The sequence below is a fragment of the Hemitrygon akajei genome, chromosome 19, assembly GCF_048418815.1.
Source record: "Hemitrygon akajei chromosome 19, sHemAka1.3, whole genome shotgun sequence".
Lineage (NCBI taxonomy): Eukaryota > Metazoa > Chordata > Chondrichthyes > Myliobatiformes > Dasyatidae > Hemitrygon > Hemitrygon akajei.
The window spans coordinates 1,702,060-1,720,591 of NC_133142.1; the positions used below are offsets into that span (position 1 = coordinate 1,702,060).

General features: G+C 42.3%; 1 protein-coding gene across 7 annotated transcripts in view; it reads right to left on the minus strand.

Moving 5' to 3' along the window:
- usp19 (ubiquitin specific peptidase 19) overlaps nt 1-18,532 on the minus strand; it is a 218,693-nt gene that overhangs the window by 77,950 nt on the left and 122,211 nt on the right. For all 7 annotated transcript variants that reach the window (XM_073071970.1, XM_073071968.1, XM_073071973.1 and 4 more), the window contains 4 exons: nt 18,279-18,412; nt 8,430-8,588; nt 6,233-6,343; nt 877-987 (listed from right to left, as the gene is read on the minus strand). In XM_073071970.1, the coding sequence (XP_072928071.1) occupies nt 877-987; nt 6,233-6,343; nt 8,430-8,588; nt 18,279-18,412 (515 nt within the window). The remainder of the gene's footprint in view (nt 1-876; nt 988-6,232; nt 6,344-8,429; nt 8,589-18,278; nt 18,413-18,532) is intronic.

The window sequence follows — 18,532 nt, forward strand, 5'->3', positions numbered from 1 at the left end:
TGGTCACATGGGTGTAATTGGATGGTGTGGTTTGTTGGGCTGGAAGAGCCTGTTGTCATGCTGCATCTCTAAATAAAAATAAAATAACTCCAGCTAATTTTACATGCAAATCTTCTTTAGGGGACAAGCCATTAAAGTTCAAAGTAAACATATTATCAAAGTACTTATGTGTCACCATATACTACCTTAATATTGATTTCTTGCAGGAGCTTATAGGAAAATAAAGTAGACTTTATGAAAATCTATGCATAAAGACTGAAAAACAACCAATGGCAAAAGACAAATTGTGCAAAATATATAAATTAATATTGTTAATCGGTTAAATAATCAGTTCAATGTCAAGGTGAGTGAAGTTATCCACACTGGTTCAGGAGCCTGATGGTTATAGTGTAATAATTGTTCCAGAACCTGGTAGTGTGGGACCCAAGACTCTGTACCTCCTTCCCAGGGAAGCTGTGACAAGAGAGCATAGCTTGGATTCCTCCCAAAATTGCCAAGGAGAGAGACTAACCAATGAGAACAAACTGCTGTCAGGAATTACAGTCTCTATCACCAAGGACAACATGCAAACTGGCCATACATTGCACTGTGTCTGAGGGAGGACAGTATATACAAGCCAGCTAACATTGTTGCAGAGTGCTTTGTGTTGACTTGAGAATGTGCGTATGAGTATATAAATGTAGACTTTGTTTCAAGCAAAGAGAATGTTATCTACTTAGTGTTTGTCATCTGATTAGTGGCATGAAAATTTACTTTCTAATGAAACTTATTCTTTCCTGTCATTTTTGTATTGGCCCATGTCAAAGCAAGCCTCAGCAGTTTGAAGACTGTGGAAGGAACAGTGCACGGTTCTGCTCACTGCGACATGACTCTTACCTTGATGGGTTTTATATGGGGCTCTTTAGCAAAGTAGAAAACAGTCAGCACCTTCTGCTTCTGTGGCAGTGGGACAGATAAGTAGAGGAATGGATCAAATGTGATCGATACCTAGAAAACAAAATGCACACAAAATGAATGGGAGACAGGCAGAGACACATGCAGACAAAAACAGAGTCATCCTCACCTTCACCATATCTACAGGACAACAATGCCTCCAGTTCCTTCCTGCAGACTGAAGCTCTCGGATATTGTGCACAGCTCGCAAAGGAGATTCCTATCCCAATTAAGGATAAATTTGATTCCTGGCCATGGGAGATAATAAGGCAGCATCCTGCTTCTCCCTCCGCCCTTATTCTCAGTAGTACTTTCGTCAAATTAGTTTCAATATTTGAGTGTGGGATCTCAATGATCACTGAGGGGATGCATCACCTGTCATTCTCTAGTGCAAATACAAGCCTCTCCACCATCTCATATTACCTTTTTAGAAACATAAGAAAACCTACAGCACAATACAGGCCCTTCAGCCCACAAAGTTGTGCTGAACATGTACCTACTTTAGAAATTACTAGGCTTACCTATAGCCCTCTATTTTTTTTATTTTGAAAGGAGCTCCATTTGATCTGGACACCAGATGGAGTAAACGCTGGGGATAAATGGAAATCCTTTCATTTAGAGCCTACATGAAAAGCAGAGTATGTGATGGAGTCTGCACAACCAAACACCCACTCTCCTAATCCCTACATTTGGCATCTGGGGGTGGGTTGGGGGCAAGAGGAGTCTTTGAATCAGATTAGGGCAATATTGAAAGCAAGAAATCATGAGATTAAACACCAATCCCTGCAAGGCTAAAGTTAGAACAACTCACACTAGTAAATTAGAGAGTTTACGATCTAAAACACGCATCCAGTGATCTCCAATGACCACTGGCAGAGAGAATTCCAAGTGTGACATTTGGGTGCCAAGGCAGCGTAGTGGATAGCACAACATTATTACAGCTTGGGGCATTGGAATTTGGAGTTCATTTCTGGTGCTGTTTTGTAAGGAGTCTCTGTACGACCTCCCCGTGGAATGCATAGGGTTTCTCTGGTCCTCCGTTTCCTCCCACAGTCCAAAGACATTCTGGGTAGGTTAATTGGTCATTGTAAATTGTCCCATGATTAGGTTAGGGTTAAATCGGGGTTGTCAGGGGTTGCTGGGTGGTGCAACTTGAAGGGCCAGAAGATCCTAGTCCACACTGTATCTCTAAATCATTACCATTACTTGGTTCTGACACACCTTTCTCAATGAATGGCAGAACATTTGGTAGAGGACATGTATAATAATGGTGCTGAGGAATGTTTATGAACTGAAGGACGTCGTGGTTCAAGTTGATATTACTCTGAAAATGGCAACACAGGCGGATAGGTTGAAGGCAGATGTATGCTTGACTTCATTAAGAGGGGTACAGAATATAAAAGTTGGTATGTTATTGTGTTCAGTTCTGTTCACCTCATTGTTGGAAGGATGTAGAAGCTTGAGAGAGGGTGCAGAGCAGATTTATCCAGATGCTGCCCAGATTACAGAGCGTGTCTTATGAGGATAGGATGAGTGAGTTAGGGGTTTTCTCTTTGGAGTAAAGGTGGGAGAGAGGAGACGCGACAGAGGTGTACATGATAACAGGCATAGATAGAGTGGACAGTCAAAGACTTGTCCCCAGGATAGAAATGGCTAATATGAGTATAATTTTAAGGTGATTGGAGGAAATATAGGGAGGAAGGATGGCAAGTTCTTTCCGGAGAGCGGCGAGTGTGTGTAATGCTCTGCTGGGGTGGTGGCAGAGGTAGATACATTAGGAGAATTTAATAGCCTCTTACATGGGTGCATGGTGCATGGATGATCGAAAAAGCGAGGGCTATGTTAGAGCAGGTTAAAAGGTTGGCAAAACATCATAGGCCGAAGGGCTTGTACTGTTCTATGTTTTGCTGCATCTTTGTAAACTGATGGTTCCACCACACTCGGTAGCATTGTGAGCAGATCACATCTCCACTCTACAGAAAGAATGTCATTGTGCTGGAGAGATCAGAAGACGCTCACCTGGATTGGAAGGCTTTGGTTATGTGCTGGACAGGTTGTGTCTGGTTTGGATTGAGTGAAGAAGGCCTAGGGGTGCTCTTATAGAATCACCAGGGGTGGATAGTTACAGTCTTTCCCCAGGGTTGAGGAGTCTAAAACTAGAACACATAGGTTAAAAGTGAAGGAAAAGATGAAAAGGGCACCAGAGGGGCATATGGAATGAGCTACCACAGGAAGTGGAAGAGAGAAGTACAATTATAACATTTATAAGATACTCTTACAGACTCACAGAAAGGAAAAGATTAGAGGGAAATGGGCCAAATGCAGAAAAAGATGGGACTAACTTAGATAGGTGCCTTGGTCAGCATGTTTGAGTTAGGCTGAAGAGCCTGCTGTATAGCTTTATGACCATAAATACACACAGAATAGGGTAGATAGAATATTTTTCTCATTATAGGGGCATTGAGAAGGGCAAGTTTGAGGTGAGAGGAAGAAGTTTTAAAGTGGATTTATGGGGAAAGTTATTTATTTGACTCTGTGCAGTGGAGGTGGTGGGTATTAGATGCAATCAGTATGCTAGAGGGGCATTTAGTTGGGCACTTAAATAGGCAAAGCAAAGAATATTATCATCCAACTGAGTGTAGTGGACAAATGGGTCAGCACTGTTGTGGTGGAAGGAAGGGCCTGTACTATACATTACAACTCTGACATTAATGCTCTGAACCTTGAAAGTCCAGAAATCCCCTTTTGCCTGGTGTGGATTATTTTTCACAAGAACTGGCAGACTGGAAGCCATTGCTTACGTGCTAGTTCCTGGGTTGAGGTTTACATCTTTACATGGCTGTAACTTCAACTGAACAGCACCACCTAGTGTTAAGTTGCCTGCAAACTGTTCCTCACAATCTGATATATTATCACCGACTTAAAAGACATGAATTTTTTTGTTTTAAGGCAAATCCTAACAGTAGTAAAATTTGTCCAAATTCCTTCCTTCCGACAACAGCAGGCAATTTGAATTCAATAAAATCATGGTATTCAAAATAAGTTCACCATTCCAGCCTACACATTTTCAGTTGTTCTCTCTCAGCCAGCCAGTCGGAGTTTAGAAACACTTGATTCCATTCCAATTCTACAGGCTCTACTGAAGCCAACATGCGATCTGCTGGCACTGGCATGGACAGGGTTGCTGGAATTGATGGGAAGCAGATAGGTTCCCAGGCGATGTGCACCACAGAAAGCTCTGAGAAGTGAACTCACATATGTAATGAATAGAAGTTAATAAAGAATAGAAAAACACTGCATAAAGCAAAAAAATGAAGATCTCGATCATGCTTTGACAATGGATTCCTCAGCATCAGAGAGAACATATGCCACCTAGTGGTATGCCGATCATGAAACAAGCAAAGATCTATCACAACAAACTCAAAATTAAAGGTAGTTGTGAAAAATCAGCAGGCTGGTTGCAGAAATTTAAGTCTACAATGCTGATTGTTTTTATACCTTACATAAAACCTAAAAAAGTAAAACACACCATTTAATCAAACACAACATTGTAGGTGGAGACTGAACGCCTGCTGTTGTTTGTTGTTGTTCAACAGCTGATTCAGGTTTTCTCCTGATGCTACCGTGCTGCTTCTGTCACCTTGCACACATTATATTTTCATTATATTCATGGTATCTAATCACTTTTACTGTTAAGTACAGTAAATGAAGTGTGATGGACACTGGTAGCACATAAATTCAAAGTCAAAAATGATGGCGATCCAAGCTCTCTCATGATAAATTGCAGAAACAAAAAAAATCCAAAATACTTCTGGCCCCAAGAACTTCAGACAAGGGGTACTCAACCTGTACTTTTTACTGACTGGTGATTCCCAGCTATTAGAAATGATCCATTGATCTATATTTCCCCAGATCTCATTGTACATCTAGATTATCAGAAGTACTATTGTTTTGTGAGGCTGGGGAGTGTGCAAGGACAGGGTTAGGTTGGTAGAGGACTTTGTCTTTATGTAGTTCAGTGAAAAGCTCATTCTTTAACTAAGGGAGTAAACAATGAGCTGGAGCTGTCTCCAATCTTTCCTCAGTGAAAAGTTTCCAGTGATCATTAACCCTTTCTTCACCCTCTCCATACCAATCACATTTCTCTTGTAACAGAGGCACCATAGTGTTCCAAAAACAACACACTGAAAGTCAGCAACATGGGTAGATAGGCAGTGAAGAAGGCACATGGCATGTTTACCTTCACAGGACTGACACCAACTTACTGCCCTCTAACTGTGCCTATTGTCTTGTCTATTATTTATTGTAATGCCTGCACTGTTTTGGGCACTTTATGCAGTCATGGGTAGGTCTGTAGTCTAGTGTAGTTTTTTTTTCTGTGTTGTTTTTCACGTAGTTCAGTGTAGTTTTTGTACTGTTTCATGTAGCACCATGGTCCTGAAAAACATTGTCTCGTTTTTACTGTGTACTGTATCAGCAGTTATGGTTGAAATGACAATAAAAAGTGATTTGACTTGACAAGACATACATACACATAAGGGCACTATATTAAAATGTTAGAGAACATTGGTTAGACCATCCTGAGTACTATGTGCCGTTCTGGTCACCACTCTATATGATGCAATTGAGATGGAGAGATCCAGAAGAGATTCACTGGGATTTTTCTCTGGACTGGAGGCCTTTAGTTTTGAGGAGAGATTGGACAGGCTGGGCTTGTTTTTCATGGAGGGAAGGAGACTGATAGAAGTATGTAAAATTATGAGGCATACATAGGGTAGATAGTCCGATTCTTCTGTCCCACAGAGGGAGTAAAGATGGCATAGGTTTATATATAGTTTTTTCATAAATTCTATTGTATTTCTTTATTTTCCTTTAAACGCCTGAAAGAAAATGAATCGCAAGGTAATATATGGTGAATATACGTACATTCTTTGATTATAAATTTACTTTGAACTTTGAAGGGCTTAGGGTGAAAGGAAAGGGTTTTAAAGAGGATGTGAGGAGTAGTTTATTTACACACAGTGGTTGATATGTGGAATGTGCAGCTAGAGGTGGTGGTGGAGTCAGATACTGACTTTCTTTAAGAGACATTTTGACAGGCGAGGTACAGGAGGATAAGGATCTTGGTGCAACAGCGATTAGAATGCAAGGTTGGCATGGACATTGTGGGCTGTGTGACCATCAGAAGTCAGATGGGGCTTTGGCTTAACTTCTCATAACACTGTTGCCATCCTTAGTATAGTTTCTCAGGGTGAACCACACTAACCCCCTCACCCCATCTCATTTTCTGCATACTCACCTTGAAACACATGGGACACACCAGCTTGGACTTGTACTGGCCCTGGAACAGGTCCACAATGAAGGAATCATTTCGCATCTTGTGACGCTCCCAAGCTTCCTCTGCCACCACCTATAGAGTTCAATGAACAGGAGATGCTGCAGGTGAAACATGTGATAAGACTCCTTTGCTTATTTACACCACAGCAAGTACTGGCAAAGTGAGATCACCTGCACTTAATCTGCTCTCTTGGTTATTTACATACACCTCCCGCTGCTGTCCAAACATTCTCTCCGTGGTTTCCTCAAAGTACTCCGATTTCCTCTCACAGTCCAAGGACATGCCAGCTGGTCGGTCAATTGGTCATTGTAAATTGTCCCACGATTAAATTGGGGAGCTGCTGGGCAGCGCAGCTCAAAGGGACAGTTCCATGTTGTATCTCAATAACTTCCGGTAATGTTCCCCTCTACCCCTCTCCATTCCCCATCCCTTTTCCCTCTCTCACCTTATCTCCTTGCCTGCCCATCACCTCCCTCTGCGACTCCTCCTCCTTTTTCTTCCTTCCATGGCCTTCCGTCCTTCCTATCAGGCTTCCACTTCTACAGCCCTGTATGTCCTTCACCAATCAACTTCCCAGCTCTTTACTTCAGCCCCACCTCTCCTGGTTTCACCTGTTGCCTTTTGTTTCTCCCTCTCACCCCCCACCTTTTAACTCTACTCATCTTTTTTTCTCCAATTCTGCTGAAGGGTCTCAGCCCGCAATGTCGACTGTACTCTTTTCCATTGAAGCTGCCTTGCCTGCTGAGTTCCTCCAGCATTTTGTGTGTGATGCTTGGATTTCCAACATCTGCAGATTTTCTCTTAACTAAGATCTCAGGACATCTTTAGAGAGCAGTGTCTCAGAAAGGCAGCGTTCATTGTTGAGGTCCTCCAGCACTCAGGGCATGCCCTTTTCTCACTGTTACCATCAGGTAAGAGGTGTACAGAAGCCTGAAGGCACACACTCAGTGATTCAGCAACAGCTTCTTCCCCTTTGCCATCTGATTCCTAGGTGGATATTGAATCTTTGGACACTACCTCACTTTTTAAAAAAATATACAGTATTTCTGTTTTGGCACATTTTTAAATCTATTTAATATATGTAATTGATTTACTTGTTAATAAATGTTATTATTATTTTTATCTTATTTATTATTATAATTTTTTCTCTGCTAGATTATGTATTGCATCGAACTGCTGCTAAACAAATTTCACGTCACATACCGGTGATAATAAACCCGATTCTGATCTCCCCCATCCGTTTTGGCTCTACACATCGATTAACATTCTGGTCATTCTGCTGGAATGCTCTTTGACTAATCTGCTGCTGTTATTGACACTACCTCAGACTGCCCTACAGTCTCTACACCATTCTGCTAGCTTGCTCCTTAATTATTATGTACTGTTACTCCGTGAGCCTGATGTACACGACAGTAAACCCACCTCATCTAATTCTCTCCAAAATACAACTTTAACCTCAAGACAGGAAATTCTGCGGATCAAACACAAGAAAGTCTGCAGATGCTGGAAATTCATACAAAATACTGGAGGAACTCAGTAGGTCAAGGAGCATCTATAAGCAGTTAACTTTCTGGGCTGAGACCCTTCATCAGGACTTTGCAAAACTGCTTTTGATGTTGTGTCTAGTTGATAACACTTCTCCTTTCTCACCAAAAGCCCGGTTTAACAAGCTATGGTAAACACTAGTTCAGAGGAATGTCAATGCTTTGGAGAAGGTGCAGTGTAAAAAATGCCAAGGATATTGAAGGTTTAAGTTGAACAGAGGATCATAGAGATGTGTAAATGCAATAATTTAATGTCAGAACTAGACTGGAAAATGAAGCTGGATTTTTCTTTAGCCATTCCTCCAAAGGAGTCACAAAGGCCTCTTCAAATTACCAGAGCTCCAGTTTTCCTGACATTATCTGAACACTCCTCTTTGTAAACAGACTGGCCAAACTAAATGGTGACACGACAAAGTGCTTAACAAACAGGCACACACAATTGTTGTGCACAGGAGGCAATGTCGAGGGACTCGTGCACTAAATCCAAGCTGCCAGAATGCAATATCTGGAACAAATGCAACAAAAGGCAACAGCTGCAGCTGTAGATCTGAGGTACCCAGTATAGCTCAATGGGCTGAATTGCCTAATTCTGTTTCCATTTCTCATGGTCTTACCTCATCGGGACGTCCATCGGAGTCCACTGTCTCTGTGTACGGTTTGTTCTGTATCCTATTAAGGTCCTCATGCAGGCCATCCAATAGAAATGCCATAAACTCCTGTGCATCGTGCTGTGCGTAACCAGTGAACTGGCTGGCTTTACTGGCCACAATAGCCTGGAAAGAAAGAGCGACATGTAGCCAAAACAACAGACACATTTATTTGCATCACACCACAGATTTAGGCAATGAGATACCAGTAATATCTATTTTATCCTTTTACCTGTCATGGGTGCCCTTTGCCCTGGGCCAAAGTCTCAGCAGATGCCAGAAAGTGACACATCAGAATAAAGAACATAGAAACCTACAGCACATTACAGGCCCTTCGGCCCACAACGTTGTGCTGACCATGTAACCTACTCTAGAGACTGCCTGGAATTTCCCTACTGCACAGCCCTCTATTTTTCTGGCCCCATGTTCCTATCTAAGAGGTTCTTAAAAGACCCTATTGTATCTGCTTTCACGACTGCTACCAGCAGTATATTCCATGCACCCACCACTCTGTGTGAAAAACTAACCCCTGACATCCCCTTGGTACGTATTTCCAAGCACCTTAAAACTATGCCCCCTCGTGCTAGCCATTTCAGCCCTGGGGAAAAAAAGCCTCTGACTATCCACATGATCAATGCCTCTCATCATCTTATACACCTCTATCAGGTCACCTCTCATCCTGTGCCACTCTAAAAAGGCCAAGTACACTCAACCTATTCTCATAAGGTACACCCTCCAATCCAGGCAACATCCTTGTAAATCTCCTGTGCACTCTCTCCACATCCTTCCTGTAGTGAGGTGATCAAAATCAAATGCAGTACTCCAAGTGGGGTCTTCTATAACTGAAAAGATGTGGCACTGCCACTGTACACTGGCTGGCTGGCTGAGTCTCTGCAGTACATTCTTCCTGCGAGCTGAGCCACAGATTCCAGTGTTTGTACAGCTTTTCCTAGTAATGCTGTGGAAACTGTGTGCCTATTACATTTTTAAAGACTGCTTTGTGTGATAATGATCTCATCACATTTATAAGAAAAAAGCAGCAGTCAGCCAATTGGCCCCCTGAGCCTGCTGTACCATTCAGCACAATCACCTCTCACACCCAACCTTCCTACATGCAGTTACAGAAAACTACATGAGGAACAGGCCATTCGGCCACTTAGCCCATGCTGATATTTTGCCTACTCCCATCGACTCAAGGCTGGACCATAACCCTCCCATCTATATACTTAACCAAACTTCTTTTAAATGTTGAAATCAAACCAACATCCACCACTTCCACTGGTAGCTCATTCCACACTTGTATCACCCTCTGAGTAAAGAAGATCCCCCTCAGGTTCCCCTTAAATACTTCACCTTGCACCCTTAATCTATGACTAGTTTTAGTCTCACCCAATCTCGGTGGAAATGCTTGCTTGCATTTACCCTCTCTATACCACTATCAAATCTCCCCTTAATCCTCTACATTTTCTGGATTAGTATGGATTCAAAAGCTACCAGGAGAAGGTAGGAAAATGGGGTTGAGAGGGCCTATAAATCAGCTCTGCTTGAATAGAGGAACAGTCTCGATGGGCTGAAAGGCCTAATTCTGCTCCTATATCTTCTGGTCTACATTATAGGGGTTGAACTAGTGAACTGTCTCAGTGCTCACCTCTCACTGACATAAAGCAGTGTTCCATTATCACTACTGTTTAACAAGCTGTCATTCACAGCTTTGGGAAATTCATTTTTGAGAAATGAGTTTTGGCAGATTAACAGCAGCATGACATGGTGTAAGATGAGCAGAGGCTGTACAAAGTTACTTTCTGGTGTCACTTGCCTGGCAGAGCCTGGGGCGATAATGCTGGCTGCACAAAACTGCCAGATATTCATTACTCCTGATGCATGATTTCAAAGCATGCCTGATGCACTCAGTGCCACAAAGCAACCCAGGAGTTGAAAGCAGGTCACACTGCTCCTGCAACTAGTGCAGTCTAGAATGATAAGGCCAATTCCTAGGATTTGCTCTGGGAGGCTGAAAACCAGATCAGCACACAAAATGGTGGAGGAACTCAGCAGGTCAAGATGCATCTATGGAGCGGAATAAACATTTGATGTTTCAGGCAGAGACCCTTCAACACTGTATTTCCAGTATTTACAGATTATCTTGTGTTCATAAACTGCAAAAAAAAGTCTAGAAGTAGTGAATAGAGCAGAGTCCATCACAAGCAAAGCCCTCCCCACCACTGAGGAGGAAAGCAGAATCCATCATCAAGACCTCAGCCTTGAAACCTCCTTGTGCAAGTGTATCCCAGGTTGTCTCTAATGTAGATCCCAGTCAGTTCGGATTGGCAACATCTCCTCCAGTACAGATGCACCACAAGGCTGTGTGCTTACATTTATGGCTAAGCACAGCTCCAATGCCATATTTAAGTTTGCTGACAACACCACTATTGTTGGTCAAATCAAAGGTAATGACAAATCAGCATATAGGAGGCAGATTTGAAATCTGGCTGAGTGGTGACACAACACAACCTGACTCAATGTCACAAGGAGCTGATTATTACCTTCAGAAGTGGGAACTGGAGGTTCATGAGAAGCAGGACCTCAAAGGTAGTAATCTCGGGATTATTGCCTGTGCCACGTGACAGTGAGTATAGGAATAGAGTGAGGTGGAGAATAAATGCGTGGCTGAGGGATTGGAGCAGAGGGCAGGGATTCAGATTTCTCGATCATTGGGAGTTCTTTTGGGGCAGGGGTGATCTATACAAAAAGGATGGATTGCACTTGAATCTCAGGGGGACCAATATCCTTGCAGGGAGGTTTGCTAAGGCTACTGGGGAGAGTTTAAACTAGAATTGCTTGGGGGCGGGGGTGGCAACCGAACTGAAGAGACGGAGGAAGGGGTGGTTAACTTACAAATAGTGAAAGCTTGGAGACAGTGCGAGAGGGAAGATAGGCAGGTGATAAAGAAGGATGCATGCAGACTGATGGTCTGAGATGTATCTACTTTAATGCAAGAAGTATCAAGAAAAAAGCGGATAAGCTTAGAGCATGGATCAGTACGTAGAGCTATGATATTTGGCCATTATAGAGACTTGAATGGTTCAAGGGCTGGAATAGTTACTTAAGAGTGTCAGGCTTTAGATGTTTCAGAAAGTACAGGGAGGGGGCCATAAAAGGTGGGAGCATTGCATTGTTATCAGAGATAGTGTCACGGTTACAGAAATGGTGAAAGTCACGGAGGGATCGTCTACTGAGTCTCCGTGGGTCTAAGTTAGGAACAGAAATGGGTCAACAACTCTACTGGGTGTTTTTTATAGACCACCCAATAGTAACAGGGACATCGAGGAGCAGATAGGGAGACAGATTCTGCAAAGGTGTATTAATAACAGCATCATCATGGTGGGAGATTTTAATTTCCCAAATATTGATTGGCATCTCCCTAGAGCAAGGGGTTTAGATAGGGTGGAGTTTGTTAGGTGTGTTCAGGAAGGTTTCCTGACACAATATGTTTAAAAAGCCTACAAGAGGAGAGGCTGTACTTGATCTGGTATTGGGAAATGAACCTGGTCAGATGTCAGGTCTTCTTAGTGGGAGAGCATTTTGGAGATAGTGATCATAATTCTATCTCCTTTACCATAGCATTGGAGAGGGATAGGAACACACAAGTTAGGAAAACGTTTAATTGGAGTAAGCAGAAATATGAAGCTATCAGGCAGGAACTTGGAAGTATAAATTGGGAACAGATGTTCTCAGAGAAATGTACGGCAGAAATGTGACAAATATTCAGGGGATATTTGCTTGACTTTCTGCATAGGTACGTTCCAATGAGACACGAAAAGGATGGTGGGGTGCAGGAACTGTGGTGTACAAAGGCTGTTGAAAATCTAGTCAAGAAGAAAAGGTTAAATAAACTAGGTAATGATAGAGATTGAGAAAATTATATGGCTAGCAGGAAGGAGCTTAAGAATGAAATTAAGAGCGCCAGAAGGGGCCATGAGAAGGCCTTGGCGAATAGGATTAATGAAAACGGCAAGGCATTCTGCAAGTACGTGAAGAGCAAGAGGATAAGACGTGATAGAATAGGACTAATCAAGTCTGACAGTGAAAAAGTGTATGGAACCAGAATAGCAGAGGTACTTAATGAATATTTTGCTTCAGTATTCACTACGGAAAAGGACTTTGGCGATTGTAGGGATGAATGACAGTGGACTGAAAAGCTTGAGCACATAGACATTAAGAAAGAGGATGTGCTGGAGCTTTTGGAAAGCATCAAGTTGGATAAGTCACCGGGAACAGACAAGATATATCCCAGGCTATTGTGGAAGGTGAGGGAGGAGATTGCTGAGCCTCTGGCAATGATCTTTGCATCATCAATGGGGACAGAAGAAGCTCTGGAGGATTGGAGGGTTACAGATGTTGCTCCCTTATTCAAGAAAAGGAACAGAGATAGGCAAGGAAATTACAGTGAGTCTTACTTCAGTGGTTGGTAAGTTGATGGAGAAGTTCCTGAGAGACAGGATTTATGAACATTTGGAGAGGCATAATATGATTAGGAACAGTCAGCATGGCTTTGTCAAAGGCAGGTCGTGCCTTACGAGCCTGACTGAATTTTGAGGATGTGACTAAACACATTGATGAATGTAGAGCAGTAGATGCAGTGTATATGGATTTCAGCAAGGCATTTGATAAGGTACCCCAATGCAAGGCCTATTGAGAAAGTAAGCAGGCATGCAATCCAAGGGGACATTGCTTTGTGGATCCAGAACCGGCTTGCCCACAGAAGGCAAAGAGTGGTTGTAGATGGGTCATATTCTGCATGGAGGCTGGTGAACAGTGCTGTGCCTCAGGGATCTGCTCTGGGGCCCCTACTCTTTATGATTTTTATAAATGACCTGGATGAAGAAGTGGAGGGATGGATTAGAAAATCTGCTGTTGACACAAAGGTTGGGGGTGTTGTGGATAGTGTGGAGGGCTGTCAAAAGGTTACAGCGGGACATCGACAGGATGCAAAACTGGGCTGAGAAGTGGCAGATGGAGTTCAACCCAGATAAGTGTGAGGTGGTTCATTTTGGTAGGTCAAATATGATGGCAGAATACAGCATTAATGGTAAGACTCTTGGCAGTGTGGAGGATCAGAGGGATCTAGGGGTTTGAGTCCATAGTACACTCAAAGCTGCTACGCAGGTTGACTGTGTGGTTAAGGAGGCATATGGTGCATTGGCCTTCATCAACTGTGGGATTGAGTTTAAGAGCCTAGAGGTAATATTACAGCTTTAAAGGACCCTGGCCAGACCGCACTTGGAGTGTTGTGCTCTGTTCTGGTCACTTCACTACAGGAAGGATGTGAAAACTATAGAAAGGGGGCAGAGGAGATTTACAAGGATGTTGCCTGGATTGGTGAGCATGCCTTATGAGAATAGGTTGAACTCAGCCTTTTCTCCTTGGAGTGACAGAAGATGAGAGGCGATCTGATAGAGGTGTATAAGATGATGAGAGGCATTGATCATTTGGATAGTCAGAGGCTTTATCTCAGGACTGAAATGGCTAACATGAGAGGGCACAGTTTTAAGGTGCTTGGAAGCAGGTACAGAGGAGATGTCAGGGGCAAGTTTTTTTAATGCAGAGAGTTGTGAATGCGTGGAATGGGCTGCTGGCGACAGGGGTGGAGGCCGATACTACAGGGTCTTTTAAGAAACTCCTAGGTAGGTACATGGAGCTTAGGAAAGTAGAGGGTTGCCCCAGGTAATTTCTAAAATAAGTACATGCTCGGCATTGCATCTTGGGCCTGTTTTTTATGTTTCTAACTTCACTTGCCCAGTACTGAACTGTTCCCACATCCTACGGACTCACTTTCAAGAAATCTTCATCTCATGTTCTCAATATTTATTGCTTATTTATTTATTATTATTTTTCTTCCTTTTTGTACTTGCACAATTTGCTATCTTTTGCACATTGGTTGTGCACTATCTTGCTGGTGCTCCAACATGGTGGTTTTGTGGAGCTCATGTTCCATTGACTTGGAACACCTAACCTAATGGACCTAATTGGTCCATTCTATTCACCTTGGGAGTTCTCTTCTGTAGTCCTGACTGCAGTTTACATACCACCAACAGCCGACTATAGTTGCACGTTGTACAACACTTCATGATGTCACCTCCAAACAAGAAGCAGTCTATCCTGACACATTTCACATCACAGTTGCAGATTTCAACCAGGCTTGTTTGAAGAAAGTGCTGCCCAATTACCACCAGCATATAACCTGTAGCACTGGAGGTTCCAATTATACTAAGACAAGGAATGCCTACCGTTCTTTGCCCAGACCGTAAGTATTTTGGTAAACTGGATCACTTGGCTTTCTTTCTCCTAACTGCATACAGGCAGAAGCTAAAAAGCAAGGCTCCAGAGATTCGGACAACAAAGAGGTGGTCACTGGAGGCAGAGGAGCAATTACAAGATTGTTTTGAGTCAGTGGACTGGATTGTGTTCAAGCACTCATTTAGGAATCTGAATGAACACACCATGGTTGTAATGGACTTTATTAAAACAGCTGTACATAATTGTGTCACTTAAATCATTCAGAGTCTTCCCCAATCAGAAGCCCTGGATGAACCATGAGATCTGAAATTTGCCAAGGGCCAGATCAGAGGCATTCAAGCCTGGAGACCAAGAAAGTTACATGAGGTTCAGGTACAATCTTCAAAAAGCCATCTCACAAGCAAAGTGGAAATTCCAGACCAAACTTGAATCAATAAGGGATGTTCAACAGCTGTGGCAGGTCTTGAATGCCATAACTTCTTATAAAGTTAAATCAAGCAGCATAGGAGACAGCAGGCTTCATTTCCAGATGAGATCAAAGCCTTCGCTTTGATTGCCCAGAACACAGAAGAACCATCTCAAACTCCTACATCCAATGATGTCAGTCTCTGAAGCTGACATGAGGGTGAACCCAACGAAAGCATTTGGACTGGACAGACTACCTGGCCATGCACTAAAGACCTGTGCTGATCAACTGGCAGGGTGTTTTCACTGAGATCTTTAACCTTTCACTTTGGTTAACCTGCATCCCCTCAACTATTAGGCTCCTGAACCAAAGGGGATAACTTCACTTGCTCCCACAAACAATGGACTGATTTTCAAGGACTCTTCATCTCATGTTCTTGTTTATTGCTATTTAACTATATTCGCATTTATACAGGTTGTTGTCTTCTGCACTCTGATTGAATGCCCTAGTTGATCCTGTTAAAGTTATTGTTCTATAGACTTGTTAAATAAGCCCACAAGAAAATGAATGTCAGGGTTGTACATGGTGACATACACGTACTTTGAGAATGAAATTTACTGTGAACTTTATGGGTGTGGTATTTCATCAATTCTATTATGGTTCTTTGATTTATTACTTGCCCACAAGAAAATAAGTCTCAGGGTTGTATATAGTGATGTATATGTAATTTGATAATAAATTTACTTTGAACTTTGAAGCACACCACCATCCAAAGCAATGCTCTCTTCTCACTGTTGTCATCGGGAAGGAGGTACAGAGGCCTTAGGCACCAGGTTCAGAAATAAACATCAGGCTCCTAAATCAATGTGGATAACATCACTCACTTCAACACTAAGCTAATTCCACAACCTATGGGCACACTTTCAAGACTCTACGAGTCATTCTCAATACAATTTATTACTAATTTTTTTTTGTATTTGCACAGTTTGTTTTCCTTTGCACATCTGTATTTCTTCCTCTTTCTGCTTAGTCTTTTATTTAATCTATCTTTTGTGAATGGCCACAAGAAAATGAATCTCAGGGTAGTACGTGGTGACATACACATACTTTGATAATAAGATTATTTCCAACTTTAAAAACAAATGGTTGACACTTTCACTAAGAAAGAGAAGTGACAGTCAGGATACAGAGTAGGATTCACAAGACAGGTGGCAAAGTTACTTCATGTTCAATTCACTGTCACCTGACTGTATACAATCAATGAAACGTTCCTCCGGACCATGGCGCACCCATAAGACATATCACACAAAACACAAACCAAAATATTATCATAAATAAATTAGTAAAATATAACTCAAAATGCATGTAGTGTGCAGCACAGGTAAAGAGCTCACTGACCTAGTGACGAGACCTCTAGTGGCAGGGTATTCATTAGTCTCACAACCTGAGGGAAGAAGCTGTGTCTTCCACAGGCTAGTGCCTCAAGAATTAGGGGAAAAGTTTTAAGTAAGGGGTTACTTATTTAATACTGAAAAGTCCTCACTTGAAGGCTGCTTTTTATTTGTGATTTCTGTATTGCGGTTGATCAGCTATTGCTCATTTTCATGGCTCTGGTGATATATAGGAACAAGGCAAAGAATCGGTCATCATCTTATTAAATGTAATGTTTCAGCTCTATACAACACTTGGAATATTGTGTTCAGATCTGGCTGCCTCATTATAAGTAGAATGTGGCAGAGAAGATTTACCAGGATGCTGCCTGGATTAGAGAGCATGTCTTATGAGGATAAGTTGAGAAGGTAGGGCTTTTCTCTTGGAGTGAAGGAAGATGGAGAGGTGACCTGTTAGAGATATAGATTGAATGGACAGCCAGAGACATTTTCTCAAGATTGAAATGGCCAATATGAGGGGATGCAAATTTAAAATGATTGGAGAAAAGTATGAGGGATGTTAGACGGAAATTGTTTTTTTTTAATGTACACAGAGTGGTGGGTGCATTGAATGTTCTGCCAGGGTTAGAGGCAGATACATCAAGGACATTTAAGAAACTCTTAATTAGGCACATGGATGATAGAAAATTGGAGGGCTATGTGGGAGGGAAGTTAGATTGATCTTAGTAGATTAAAAAGTCAGCACAACATTGAGGCTGAAGGGCCTATACAATTCTATATTCTATGAATGCAGATCAACAATGAGTGTTCACTACTATTTCTAACAACACAGGAGACAATCCCATTAGAACCTGATAGACAGAAATAGAGGACTGCCATTCAAACTCTCCAACCCATTTCACTGGTCAATTACATTACAAACAACCAAAAGATCACATTTCAGAAACTGAACTAACTCAATTTGGGGCAAGAGGTTAAGGAAAGGTTAGAAAGATTACCTTTATTTGTCACACGTGTATTGAAACAGAGTGAAATGTTGCTTGCATCAAATCAGCGAGGATTGCACTAGGGTTTTAGAAAATTCTTCAATTCTTCAGCCCAGCCCACAACATCTCCCCAACACTAGTCAACCATTTCAAGAGGCAACACTGCCATGAGTTATTTCATTGAACCACTGTGTCTGTCAGATCTCCGGCAGAGCAAATTCTCACTCAGTGCCAAACCCGTAATTACTGGTATTACCTGGAAGAAGGGCACCCACCTACACCTTTTCCTTCTGTAAAGGAAGCTAAATACAACATTTAAACCTCCCCATAACATAACATAGCTATTTAAAAATAAGAGATTCTGCAGATGCTGGAAATCCAGAGCAACACACACAAAATGTTGGAGGAACTCAGCAGGCCAGCATCTATGGAGGGGAATGAACATTCAATGTTTTGGGCCAAGACCCTTTAACAGGTGCGTCTTGGCCTGAAATGCTTATTTCCTTCCCTAGATGCTGCCTTACCTGCTCAGTTCCTCCAACATTTTGTGTGTTACATAGCAACTTAAGCTTCTAGTTCCTCTTTCAGCCATCAGATGATCAATGCCCAATGAGCTGAATGGCCTCATTCATTCTCATGTTCCCACAGTTTGAGCTGTGCCCAAGTTGCCAACTTGCTGGCAGATCTGGCAGTGTTTCTGCTGACTCCAGGGTTTTGTCAAGTATGGTTCACTCACCTTCAGCTTAGACGGCTGGTAGGCATGGTGCGTTCCTTTCCACAGAGCCCTCAAAAGCACTGCAAAACCAATGGCCAGTCGTCCGCCCGTTCCCAGAGGGTTGTTGTAATTTATTTCAGACTCAAAGGATTGATCTAGGAGCACAATCAGAGTTCCTGGTTAATCTTTCTTCAAACATGGCTAGTATCAAAACAAAATCCTAAAAATTTGTAAGCATTAAAATATAGCAATGTATTTCCCAATTAATCACTTAA